Source organism: Carcharodon carcharias, chromosome 25, assembly GCF_017639515.1.
Source record: "Carcharodon carcharias isolate sCarCar2 chromosome 25, sCarCar2.pri, whole genome shotgun sequence".
Classification (NCBI taxonomy): Eukaryota; Metazoa; Chordata; class Chondrichthyes; order Lamniformes; family Lamnidae; genus Carcharodon; species Carcharodon carcharias.
Window position 1 is genome coordinate 24,707,550 of NC_054491.1, and position 14,280 is coordinate 24,721,829.

The 14,280-nt window shown below is 41.8% G+C and overlaps 1 protein-coding gene across 6 annotated transcripts in view; it reads right to left on the reverse strand.

The window, feature by feature from the left end:
- Positions 1 to 9,652: 9,652 nt before the first annotated feature.
- Positions 9,653 to 14,280, reverse strand: part of LOC121269544 (basal cell adhesion molecule-like) — a 265,738-nt gene continuing 261,110 nt past the window's right edge. For 4 of the 6 annotated variants that reach the window (XM_041174218.1, XM_041174220.1, XM_041174219.1 and 1 more), the window contains 2 exons: positions 12,386 to 12,503; positions 9,653 to 11,039 (listed from right to left, as the gene is read on the reverse strand). In XM_041174218.1, coding sequence (XP_041030152.1) covers positions 11,007 to 11,039; positions 12,386 to 12,503 — 151 coding nt within the window. In that variant the 3' untranslated portion in view covers positions 9,653 to 11,006. Of the gene's footprint in view, positions 11,045 to 12,385; positions 12,504 to 12,535; positions 12,616 to 14,280 lie in introns of those variants that run through there. The other 2 variants (XM_041174216.1, XM_041174217.1) reach the window with 2 other exon arrangements.

Genomic DNA, 14,280 nt, shown 5'->3' on the forward strand with positions numbered 1-14,280 from the left:
TGGCATCTTGTTTTGCTCTTGTATTTTCTGTGCTTGCAGGAATTCCTCATTCCTGCCTGCTTGCCAGCTCTTTGTTTAAATGCCCCAGAGCTCAGTTCAGTGCCGTTGTCTCTCATTGTAAACTGTGAGGAGGACAGTGTAGAATTTCAAGAGGATGCAGACAAGTTGGTGTAATGGCTGGATGTCTGGCAGATGAAGTTCAATGCGGAGAAATGTGAGGTGATACATTTTGGAAGGAAGAACATGGAAAAACTGTATAAAATAAAGGGCAATACTCTAAAGAGGGTGCCGGAGCAAGGGAACCTAGGTGTATTTGTGCATAAGTCATTAAAGGTGTCAGGACAGATTGAGAGAGTGGTTAATAAAGCACACAGTATCCTAGGCTATATTAATAGTGGCACAGAGTAAAGAGCAAGGAGGTTATGTTGAACTTGTGTGAGATACTCATTAGACCTCAGCTGGAGTATTGCGCACAGTCCTGGGCACCACATTTTAAAAAGGATGTGAAGACAAAGTACAGAAGAGGTTTACGAGAATGGTTCCGGGGATAAGAAACTTCAGTTATGTAGATAGATTGGAGAAGTTGGGACTCTTTTCCTTAGATTTAATAGTGGTATTCAAAATCACGAAGGGCCTAGACAGAATAGATGGGTAAGCTTCCCACTTGTGAAAGGATTGAGAACCAGAAGTCACAGATTTAAAATAATTAGAAAAAGAAGCAAAAGCGATATGTAAAAAAAACGTTTTCGTGCAGCAAGTGGAGGGAGGCTCAATCGAGGCATTCAAGAGGTAATTAGATAATAATTTGAAAAGAACCAATCTACAGGGTTATGGGGAGAAGGCAGGAGAACGGCACTAGATGAAATGCTTGTTAGGAGAGCTGACGCAGACTTCATGGGCCGAATGGCCTCTTCATGTGCTGTAACAATTCAGAGTTTCTGAATAACCTCACTTTTGAACTTGTGATTTTAGTTGTGGTCACATGAATTCATGTATGAGAGGTTACATTAACAACAATAGACGGTCAGTAAAACTGCGAGTGGGGGGTGGGGTTACTGAGTGACAGTGTGAGGGAGTTGGATTGAGTAGCTCATAGTCATTATGGCACAGGAGGCCATTTGGCCCATCTAGTCCATGATAGCTTCCCATAGAACAGTCCTTTTCTCCACTCTATCCCCATATCCCCTGCATGTTTATTTTTCTCAAGTACCCATCCAATTCACTGCCAGGCTAACAAAGAATGACTCTCAAGAGCAAGTCCTAAGCCTCTTTCATTTGTGGAACTTCAAACTGAAAACTAAGGGAATAAACAAGTAGCTGATCAGACATGAAAAGATTCCCCCTCTCTGCATCTGTAGTAGTTCAGGCAGCAGTTCCAGTCTGACTGTAAGTGACATTAGATAAACAGGCCAGAGGTATTCACTCCTTTCAATCCATCTTGTAGATTGCATTCCTGGCAGAAATTGCTTCTTTGGTCTGAGCTGCTGGAGAAAAATCCCCTCCTAGTGCTGGCTGAATGATAGCCACCTTGCAGATTTGTGTCTGAAACAAATTCTCTGCTGCTGCAGGGATGGACTTTCCAAGGAATTTGAGAGAATTTTTCTGATGACCTGTTGGAATCTCCACTAATTCTCAACATACTGCAGGAGGAGTGTGATATTTTTTCAAGCAACTGCAGCTGCAATAACATTAAACATTGGCTGCACATGTGTGTGACACTCAGTGAGAGGCTGGAATGGCGGAGAACTGGGAGAGGAGGAAGCTATCGCTTGTCCCAGAGAACCTACTTAGGAGGAAGGCTTCCTTCCTAACAGCACTGCGGGTGTACCTACACCACATGGACTGCAGCAGTTTAAGAAGGCTGCTCACAGCCGCCTTCTCCAGGGTAATTAGGGATGGGGAACAAATATTGGCCTGGCCAGCGACGCCCACATCCCATGAAATATAAAAATAAAATTGTAGCATTCCGCAATTCCTCCTTGTTTCCACAATGTGGGAGGCTGCTTGCTTTCCTTTTAGTAAGTCCCATTACATCCAAAGCTCTTTATTCTGATAGGTGACTTATGAAGGTTTCAGGTAATCTAGTGATGTCAGGCGGCAGAAATCTGACATGAACACAAATGTTAGACTTTGATCCTTAGTCAGATTTATGAAAAAACATATTTTCTATGGGTTCTGTCACAATGCTGAGTGTTCTAGAAATCAGTCCCACCCCATATTCTCCCCTCTTGAAAACACTGACTGCTGCTGAGATGAGTGGTAAGAGTTCCACATCAGCATTTTCTTATTACCTCGTCCATTCTGCATGTGGGAGTCTTCTAGACAATGTGCATTGACAATACTGTTTGATCAAGCTGTGTAACCAAGCCTGGTCCTGTCTCCACCTGGCTTCCACAGGTGAACTTCCCAGCAGAATCTTTTGGTTAACGACCAGCTATTTTTTTCTTCTCCCTGAGCTGTTAAGGATGATTTTAGTCCATATGAGATCAATTAACAGCATAGGTAATGGATTGAAGCTGTGATCGCTGCACCAGTTGGTGGGTGGGGAAGGGGATGAATTAAACATTGAATGAAAATAATGCCTTTTTTTCCTCTCATCAATTTTGGACTGCTCAGAGGACAGCATAACTGGGTGAATAATTTGTTCAGATTTTTCTCGTCCCACAAGTTAGCTCATCCGTTAATTTTGAGGGACTAAATCAGACACAGCAAAGAAAGAAACAAGTTTAATAAATGAAAATCACACATCTCTACTTGACCTGCAGTATGAAGTATTGCAATTGGCCTTAGTGAGGGTTTCACTGTATGTATGGATGACAAGTTGGGACAGGTTATGGATGATATCAGATGGTCTCACTGAAGAGTAGTGATTCTAGTCAGGTAGCAGAGAGCACCTAGCACCTGTGGAACTTGGGAAACAAAACCATCTCTATATAACACCTGAGTTGTAAATGGAGGTTAAAAGGCAGGGTGAGTTCAGGTTTCTCTGATGGGATTCCCTTTTGCATTTTCCCATGCGGAAAGATTTTACTAAATAAACAACGGAATTGTTTAAAATAAGTGGACCAATATGGTGATCCTAAAAATACACACATAGAAAGCAAGTCTATTCAAGCAGATTTGAAGTTTAATCCAAGTTTGGTCAGTGATAACGGCTTCACGTTTAGAATGAGGAAGGCAGTAACCTAGACACATAACCAAGAAGGAAAAGCCTAAGAACCCTTGAGACTTTGGAGTACATATGGGGAATTCTACGAAAGTGTGTGGTGTAGCATTTACTATGAATTTGTTTTCTTGCATCCACAGCATAGTTTAGATACAGAGTAAAGCTGCCTCTACACGGTCCCCATCAAACACTCCTAGAGCAAGTACAGCACGGGGTTAGATACAGAGTAAAGCTCCCTCTAACAGAATTACCTGGAAAAACTCAGCAGGTCTGGCAGCATCAGCAGAGAAGAAAAGAGTTGACGTTTCGAGGGGGGGTTGTAGGGACAAGCAAGCAGTGATAGAAGCAGATCATCAAAAGATGTTACGGACAACAGAACAAAAGAACACATAGGTGTTGAAGTTGGTGATATATACCTAAACAAATGTGCTAATTAAAAATGGATGGTAGGGCACTCAAGGTAAAGCTCTAGTGGGGGTGGGGGGAGCATAAAAGATTTAAAAATATTTAAAAATAATGGAAATAGGTGGGAAAAAGAAAAATCTATATAATTTATTGGAAAATAAAAGGAAGGGGGAAGAAACAGAAAGGGGGTGGGGATGGAGGAAGGAGGTCAAGACCTAAAGTTGTTGAATTCAATATTCAGTCCGGAAATTCAAGCAGAAGATGATATCCCAGTTACATAGCTGTAAAAGTTGTGTTCTATCCAGCTGTATCAAGCCCAAATCCAGCTTTACCTTCCAATTAATCTGCTTCTATCACTGCTTGCTTGTCCCTACAACCCCCCCCTCCACTTCTCTCCCCCCACCCAACCTCCGCCCCCCCCACCCCCACACACACCTTAAACCAGCTTATATTTCACGCCTTTCCTATTTCTACTTAGTTCTGTCGAAGGGTCATGAGGACTCGAAACGTCAACTCTTTTCTTCTCCGCCGATACTGCCAGACCTGCTGAATTTTTCCAGATAATTCTGTTTTTGTTTTGGATTTCCAGCATCCACAGTTTTTTGTTTTTAAAGCTCCCTCTACACTGTCCCCATCAAATACTCCCAGGACAGGTACAGCATGGAGTTAGATACAGTGGAAAGCTCTCTCTACACCGTCCCCATCAAACACTCCCCGGACAGGTACAGCACGGGGTTAGATACAGTGGAAAGCTCTCTCTACACTGTTTTATCAAACATTGCTGTGATAATGTGCCTTCACCCAATCTCCAAAGTGCCTTTTGCATCATCCATCATTGAAGCTTTGCAGTGAGATTGCCTGCTTATGCCTAGTTATATTTTTTCCTCTAAACTAGTTCCCATTAGAACCTGGATTGTGGGGAATCCAATCTTTCCTGTATGCGTATCGTAGCCTGCAGAGAAAGGCGACTTCAGTCCGTTCATTCTTGGCTGGATTTTTGCTGAGTTCAGAAGCCAGTCTCTTTCTCTTTTCCTATTTTTCACCTATTTAGTGCTATCAGGAACTTTACTGAATGCCAGTGTTAAAGTCCAACAGTAGATTGGATAGTGCACATCATCAATGAAATGGTCTGATGGGAAGAGTGTGGGGTGCTGCAGTAAAATGTGACAGTAAATGTAAAGATCTAGATTCAAGACTTGTAATGTTTTTTGACCATAGTAATTTTAATTAAGAGATCAGCTCTTATACTTGTAATGTTGGTCCTTGGTAATTATGGGGGCTTATGTTTTATGCTTTATTGTGCTAGAGTAGTTACATTTTGTTAAATTCTTACTGTCAGTTATTGCCCAGCAGTAGTAACATTGGTCTCTCTTTGTTTAGGAGCAAAACTACTTGAATTTCTGGCCATTTATTCTCCCTCCTATTCCTTAAATCCAATTGTGATTCATAGAGAAACATTGATCTTTGGAAAAATCATTCTGCTGCCAGACGGCGAGGGTCTCTGAGACCTGAGCGACCACTGAATGTTTTAAAAAGAAAGAGTCCTATTCACTTTGGGTGCAGCAAGTTCAAGTTCAATTTTTTGGACCAACTTGGATGAATCTGAAGATGTTAAAACAGCTGTTTTGTAGGAGTTTTTAGACCAAGTTCCTCTCCCTCTTGGGCTATAATGCTGTTGCTAGAATGTGGAAATCCAGGTGCAAGAAATTCAAGCAGAAGATGATATCCCAGTTACATAGCTGTAAAAGTTGTGTTCTATCCAGCTGTATCAAGCCCAAATCCAGCTTTACCTTCCAATTAAACTGTTGCTACATATTTTACTCTTTGACCCTGCCCAGTCAACAGTGTCTGCCCCTAGAATGATAACGCAGATGACTTGTCCAGGAGCAACTCTTATCTCTTACGGCCTAGAATTTGGAAAGGAGTAAGAACTCTTATCAGGGATAAAGCAAAGCTTAGAGAAAGAAAGGGCAGGAGTGAGGCTATTGACAAAATTTGATAGCCAGCTCTTTGGTATGTTTATAGACTATAATGTATAATATGAGATTAGACATCTTCAAAGCAAAGAAACTCCTGGTTTATTACCACCCAAAAGAATGTTTAGAGATTTCAGAATGCAACAAATTATGTCAGGTATTTGCAACAATATTTTATTCAGCATTTTCTTCACAAATCATAAAAAAACACAAGTCACAATTTCTTCTTTTTCAGAAAGTCGCAATTTGTTTTTTTAACTTACATAAGACAAAATACTTCAGTGGAATGAGGCTGAGCAGGTAGCTATAGGGCACACAATTGATCCCAGACACATGTTCCATACTTGCAGAGGAACTTCACAAAATATAGAGAAACTCGCATATCCTCCATGGTTGAGTGATGGTGGCTTCATAACTCCTCTTTTTGCAGAACTGACCGACCTTGCACAAAATAATGTAACGACACAGCTGGCTGTGCTCAACACTTTAACCAGTGTATCTGGCAAGTTCAAGCCAGAACTGAAGCTGTTCTGTACATACGACTGTACATTTCAGGCTCAATAATGGAACTGGGAAGAGACACAACATTGGGGGAAATTATCTTCTCACTTAGCTATAAAGGAACGGGGTGGTCCTAGATCTCTGGAGTGTATCCCTATAAGGAGAGAGGGTGCACTCCATTTCAGCCAAACAAGCTCTAACTGAGTGCTTCTTGGTAATGCCTGTCAAAATACCCAGCTGCCCAAGAAAAATGATGAGGCTCCTCCTGCTTTATAGACTCAAAGAGCCAATGCATGCCCAGCTGCCTGCAAGGCCACCTAGTCCAGCCCAGCATTAATCATTCAAACATCAAGATGGTTTCTAATAAATGGGCATCACCCTATTTCTCATGAAGGCCCTTCTGTGGCATCATGCTAACTCTGCAGCAGTTCAAATCTGTGTACAATATAATTTTAGCTAATCATATATATAATCCAGATACAGCTTCAGCATCTGCTGCAATGTTATAGAAATTTCAAGACATAAGAAACAAGCAAGTTAACTTTAGCATGGCAAAAGATCGTGTTAATGTGTTTTTGGCCTCCCTTCTAAATGAGTCAGAGATGGCAGAGAGCTGCAGTAATGGCAGTGTGAGAGTGAGACAGCTCATTCTAAGATGACACTCTACATTACTCTAATGTTTTCTTTGACTCCTCAAATCCAATATTGAACTCTTGGCAGTCTGACCAGCTGTTTAGAGAAAGCTCTTGGATGATCCCTATGATGTGATCATTATTTGAAAGCTTTGGAAAAATTTCCCCATCTACCACACATAATCTGATCATGAAGAACCTATGTGGGTTTTTCATTGGATTCACCACTCAAAACCTCACAAACATGAGGCAGGACATGGAACACAGTAAGCTGCTTGCTGGGGAAGACAGGCCAGTATAACTGGTACTACAGTCAGTATTGAAAATTAGACAATTTATTTTTTAAAAATTTATTCACAGGATGTGGGTGTAGCTGGCTAGTCCAGAATTTATTGCCTATCGCTAATTGCCCTTGAGAAGGTGGTGGTGAGCTGCCTTCTTGAACCACTGCAGTCCATGTGATGTAGGTGCACCCATTGTGCTGTTAGGAAGGGAGTTCCAGGATTTTGAACCAGCGACAGTGAAGGAAAGGTGATATAATTCCAAGTCAGGATGGTGTGTGTAGAGGGGAACTTGCAGGTGCTGGTATTCCCATGCATCTGTTGCCCAGAGATTATGGATTCTGAAAGTGCTGTTGAAGGAGCCTTGGTGTGTTCTACGGGGCATCTTATAGATGGTACTGCTGCCACTGTGTGTCAATGGTGGAGGAAGTGAGTGTTTAAGGTGGTAGATGGGGTGCCAATCATGAAGGCTGCTTTGTCATGGATGGTGTCAACCACCTTGTGTGTTATTGGAGCTGCACTCATCCAGGCAAGTGGAGAGACTTGTGCCTTGGAGATGGTGGACTGGCTTTGGGGAGTCAGGAGGTGAGTTACTCGCCAGAGAATTCCCAGCCTCTAACCAGCTCTTGTAGTCACATTATTCATATGGTTGGTCACGTTCAGTTTCTGGTCAATGGTAACCCCCCAGGATGTTGATAGCGGGGAAATTCAGTGATGGTAATGCCATTGAATGTCAAGGGGAGATGGTCATTGTCAGGCACTTGTGTGTAGTGAATTTTACTTGCCACTTATCAGCCCAAGCCTGGATGTTGTCCAGGTCTTGCTGCCTATCGATACAAACTGCTTCAGTATCTGAGGAGATGTTAATGGTACTGAGCATTGTGCAATCATCAGCGAACATCCCCACTTCTGACCTTATGATGGAGGGAAGATCATTGATGAAGCAGCTGAAGATAGTTAAGTCTAGGACACTACCCTGAGGAACTCCTATAGCAATGGCCTACAACTGAGATAATAAACCTCCAACAACCACAACCATCTTCCTTTTTGCTAGGTGTGACTCAAACCAGTGGAGAGTTTATTCCCCTGATTCTCATTGACTCCAGCTTTGCTAAGGCTCCTTAATGCCTTGCAGTTACACTCACCTCTTGAGTTCAGCTCTTTTATCCAAGGCTGTACTGAGGTCAGGAGCTGAGCAGTCCAGGCAGAACCCAAACTGAGTATGAGTGAGCTGGTTATTGCTGTGTAACTGCTGTTTGATAGCACAGTCGACGACCCCTTCCATTACTTTGCTGATGATCAAGAGTAGACTGATCGGGCAGTAATTATCCTGGTTGGATTTATCCTATTTCTTGTGGACAGGAAATGCTTGGGCAATTTTTCACATTGTCGTGTAGATGTGAGTGTTGTAGCTGAACTGGAACAGCTTGGCTAGGGGCGCGGCAAGTTCTGGAGCACATCTTGGGCTTGTGGGTTGTCAGGGTCCATAGCCTTTGCAGTATCTAGTGCCTTTAGCCATTTCTTTATATCACATGGAGTAAATTGATGGCTGAAGACTGGCATCTGTGATGCTGGGAACTTCAGAAGGAGGCCAAGATGTATCATCTACTCAGTACTTCTGGCTGAAGGTGGTTGCAAATGCTTCAGCCTTGTCTTTTGCACTGATGTGCTGGGCTCCCCCATCATTGAGGATGGGGAAGTTTGTGGAGCCTCCTCCTCCAGTGAGTTGTTTAATTGTCCACCACGACTGGATGTGGCAGGACTGCAGAACTTAGATCTGATCTGTTGTTATGGGATTGCTTAGCCCTGTCTATCACTTCCTCCTTTTGCTGTTTGGCATGCAAGCAGTTCTGTGTTGAAATAGCAATTGCTCCTCATCTATATGAATGGAGGTTTTCTGACACATGCCATGTTCTGATTACCAGGGACTAGTTGCGCTCGATGTCAGAAGGACAAACCAAAAATCTGAGGGGAAATATGCACCCCTTGGAAAACCTTTCAAGGAAACGATTTCCACAATTTTCTCTCCTTTTTGTACACCCACACAACTTGACAATCTATTTTTAAAAATAAAATGTCCTGGTAATTAACTTCCTATGGTTTGAGCTATACACCTGGCATGTGCCAGTGGACATTGCCCTTTCTGTGCAGTAGGAGGATAACATTTGATGTCATCTGACTACAGGCCACTATCAGGCCATTATCTTGGCCACTCAGTGAGACTTCTTGCTAGTTGCTTGTTTCTAGCATTGTCTCTCGCGTCAAAGAGCCAAATAACAAAGTTAGTGTTTGCAGAATACCAAATTGTTCTTTAAATAGTGAAGTTGAAGGCCATGAGACACGGCCTGTGAAAAAAACTCAGTAAAAGGTGTACTCTATCATCAAACTATATACAAACTCTTCACTAGCAAAGCCAGGAACACAAAGCACCTGAAACAAGGGGCCTACAGGCAAATGGATAGAAACACAATCATGAGGCCCTTGGTACTTTGGAGTGGGGCTGGCTGAGCTCCCAAGCCTGTAAGGAACATATCCTGGAGATTTAAGAAGAACAACTCCTGTACCCCTCTCCATATGTTCCACTCCCTTTCAGCAAAGACAAACACAAAATGCTGGAAATGAGAGAAACAAAACACAAGCTAGTTTTCTGGTAATTCTTTCACTGTCATTGTGGAAAACTATTCCTTCCCATTCAACCTATTGTAATGTTTATTGTTTATACTTTAACAGGTAAATTGTTACACAAAATAATTAAAGAATAACTGATAATTAAAGAGTACATGCAGCATCTCCAAACAGATCAGTGGAATATAAGCCCTGCCATACAGAAACACAGGCCTCGACCTTCACAGAAACACATACCCAGTCACTCACATACACAGGCCTTGACATTCATAGAATCAGAGGCCCCGCGGAGGTGATGACACCTGTGTTTATGATCAAGCGAAGGTTTGGTGATGATTTAAATTCTGTGCCCCATCAAATTGTTACTTCTAGAATCTCGGTTTGGAGGATGCTGAAGTGTAGTAAAAGTACTTATAGTACAGTGCATTTCGTTTGGACTCAGCAGAGAGTAAACACCACAATCAATGTGTGGTCAGCATTCCTAATAGAAAATCCCTCCAAACAGAAAATTTCTGGATCCTGTAAATTTAGTCAAGGATTCCTTATCTAACTAATGAATGTTGATGTTTCTATTACAAAGCATTGTGGGATTTAAAAACTCTTCCTAGCCATAAATCTTGTCCCTATCGCTCTGTGTCACCGACTGCAGTTTGTCCAGCCCAACTGCAATGTGTTAGGCAGGTACTGAGTACAAACCTCAGCTAAAACCCACAAAAGTACTCCTATTATCACAAGTAATTCTCCTGGTGAGAGGCGGGAATATCAATTTTAAAATGTGCATTGGAATTACACAGACACATGTGACATCACCTTTTCCAACATTAATCACATGATTGATAAAATGTGATATTCCATCCCAAGACATGATGAGTTGGTAGGAAAATGAAAATGCCTCTCAGCAGTTGGTTAGATGGTACTAGGATGGTACTGAGAATTTCCTCTTTGAACAACGCTTTCTAATCTGGATATTTCTATTGCATTCTTCATGAGAAAGGCTCATTTTTAATTGGTGTGACCAAAAGGGATTCATATGAATTGTATGGATAGGTGATTTGAATTTTCTTTCCAACTATCGCAAGGAGATGTAGCCTGGACAAGCATTTTGCACTGTTTAACTGCTGATGTGACAACGCAATAACTTAAGCAGAAATCTACAGCTGAGGGGTGACCTACAATTACAAAGATTAAACAAAAAGAAAACATCAGGACCCAGTTTGACTGTAAATATTAGGGAAAGCAAACAGCTGTGTGTTCATTTCAGTAAAGTGTTCAGCGGTTTCCAGTGAAGGGAAGGTTCCAGCATTGGTTGGAACTGCTGCAGTGTAGGAGCAAGTGCAGCATTTGTAAAGGCAAAAACATTTCATGTTACTGTCATATCCATGTAGTCAGGTCAGGCTGGGAGCGCTGTGGTTACTTGTCTTCATTCCGCAGGTCTGTATATCCCTTTCTCTCCCTTCACTCCAGAAAAAGAATGGAAAACAATACAAGCGTTAACACAAAGTCTTGCTGCTAGACTGCCAGTGAGCATCCACTGATTGATGAATCATACACTACTTGTGACATAGGAACAGGATAAGCTCCCAAGTCTGTTCCACCAGTCAGTTAGAACATGGCCACTTTTTACCTCAACTTAATTTTCCTGTGTTTGTCCAAATCCTGAGAGACTCTTACCCAATAAATATCTACCTACTGGTGACATGGTTTTGTGTGATTTCTTGGAATGTTTGTAGGAGCTCAGAGATCAAATAATCTCTATCATCCTTATTGTACAGCAAACAGAAGAGACCAAACATGGAAAAAATTATGGTTAAAAAGAGATCCACCAAAAAATAAAAATCACTCGAGTTAATCAGAGAAAAGAATCTTTAAGCTATCCTACTTTGGGAATTCAGACTCAGGCTGACGCTATATCTGATCCTAAAACTTTGGTGCCACCAATAGAACAGCAAGATGTCAGAGTAAACCTAACAATACGTGATCCTCACTACTAACCATCATATCATACAGGTACCTTCATTTTTGTTGAGTAGTGGTTGAGTAGCAACAAATCCCTAGGTACTGATCCTGCACACAGGTACTGATCTGGACATGTCTCGGTTGTGAATTGCATACCCACATCAACTCAGGTCTGAAATGATTACGTAAACTTGTACAAGGACAGTTTGCTAAATTATTAGTCATTTACGCACAGAAGTTGGCATTCAGCCTATCAAGTCCAAGCTGGCTCCCTGCAAAACAATCCAGTCAGTTCCGTTCCCCTGCTCCATTCCTGTAGCCCTGTAAGCTTAGTTCCCTCAAATACCCATCCAATTTTCTTTTGAAATTATTCATTATCTTTGCTTCCACCACCCTCATGGGCAGAGTGTTTCACTCACTGCATAAAAATTCCTTCCTCACATCCCCCTGCCTCTCTTGCCTAAAATCTTAAATCTGTGCTTTTCTTTGTCTAACTTATCTAAATCTGTCATAATCTTGCACAGCTCCATCTAATCACCCCTCAATCTTCTTTACTGCAAGGAGAAGAACTCTAGCTTCTCCAACTTAACCTTGTAGCTAAAATCCCTCATCCCTGGAACCATTCTGGTAAATCTCCACACCCTCTCAGGTACCTTCACATCCTAAAGTGTGGTGACCAGAACTGGGCACAATACTGTAGTTGTGGCCTAACAACAACAACTTTTATTTAAATAACACCTTTAACATAATGAATCCCAAGACCACTTCACAGGAACATTACAAAACAAAGCGTGACATCAAGCAACGCCAGGAGAAACACACACTGGTATTTAGTTCCCTAACCTGGTCACTGGGCGGTTTCTTCTCTCCATTGACTCCTTGCAGAAGCACTGTCTCTTCCGGAACCTTCTGGTCATTCTTAACTTCCACCACAATGTCGTCATGAGCATCTGTCCGTGTGCTAAAGAAAACCTCCCATTAGTTTACCAGCGACTGGAAGTCACCTCGTCGCCAGGCACAACCTGACATCAGGACACTGACCAGAGCTGAAATTTTCTGCAAAGTGAGGAGCACTGCGGAACATGGAATATACACAACATAGATCATCAATCCAGAAGAATACAAGAAATCGGAGCAGGAGTAGAATATGGCCCACTGTACGATCATGGCTGACTTTGGGCTTCAGCTCCATTTTCCTGCCAGCTCCTCATATCCTTTAATTTCCTGAGAGATCAAAATGTCTATCCCAACCTTAAATGTATTCAACGATGGAGCATCCACAACCCTCTGAGGTAGAGAATTCCAAAGATTTACAACCCTTTGCGTGAAATAATTTCTCCTCATCTCAGTCCTAAATGATTGGCCCCTTATTCCTGAGACTGTGCCCCCACGTTCTAGATTTCTCAACCAGCAAAACAACCTCTCAGCCTCTATCCTATCAAACCCCTTCAGAATTTTATAGGTTACAATGAGATCGCCTCTCATTCTTCTAAATTCCAGAGAATATAAGCCCAATTTACTCAGTATCTCATCCTAAAACAACTCCCTAATCCCAGGTACAAATCTAGTGAACTATTGCTGTACCACCTCCAATGTAAGTATATCCTTTCTTAAATGCGGAGACCAAAACTACACACACTATTCCAGCTGTGGTCTCACCAAACCCTGTACAATTGCTGCAAGACTTATTTATTCCTGTTCTCCAACCCCCTTGCAATAAAGGCCAACGTGCCACTTGCCTCCCTAATTATTTGTGCACCTGCATACTAACTTCCTGTGTTCCCTGTTCGAGCATACCCAAGTCTCTTTGAACATCAACATTTGCAAGTTTCATATCTTATATTCTGCTTTTCTATTCTGATGGCTAAAGTGAATAACTTCACATTTCCCTACATTATAGTCCATCTGCCCCTTTGTTGCCCACACACTTAACCTGTCTATATTTCTTGGCAGCATCTCTGTATCCTCCCTACAGCTTACCTTCGCACCTAGTTTGCTATCATCAGCAAACTTAGATGAAGAGCCACAGATTAATGTATCTAAGTCATTAATATAGATTGTAAATAGCTGAGGACCCAGCTCTGATCCTTGTGATACTCCACTATTCGCTGCCCGACAACTTGAAAAAGCCTCATTATGCCCACTCTGCTTTCTATCAGTTAACTAACCCTCAATTCATGTTAATATGTTACCCCCAACTCTATGAACCATTATCTTTACGATCCACAAAAATGCTAATAAATTTGTCAAACAGGATTTCCCTTTAGTAAAACCATGTTGACTTGTTCTAATCATAATATGCTTTTCTAAGAATACTGGTTAAGCTTTCCATAAGCATTTTCCCAAAGACTGATGTTAGGTTAACTGGCCTGCAGTTCACTGTTTTCCCTCTCCCTCCTTTCGTAAAGTGTAACATTTACCAACTTCCAATCTAATGGCACCGTTTCTGAATCTAAGGAATTTTGGTAAATCATAGCTGGCGCATCCACTATCTTTAGAACCCTAGGGTGTAGGTCATCTGGTCCTAGGGATTTGTCAGATTTTGATCCCATAAGTTTCTCCAATACTCTTTCCCTGCTGATACTAATTTCCTCACTTTTTAGCCCCTAGGTTACTGTCTATTTCTGGCATGAAACTTGTGTCTTCACCTATGAAGACAAACACAAAATATTTGTTTAATGCCTTCATTATTTCCTTGTTCCCCATAATAATTTCTCCTGTTGCTGCTTCGAAGGGAC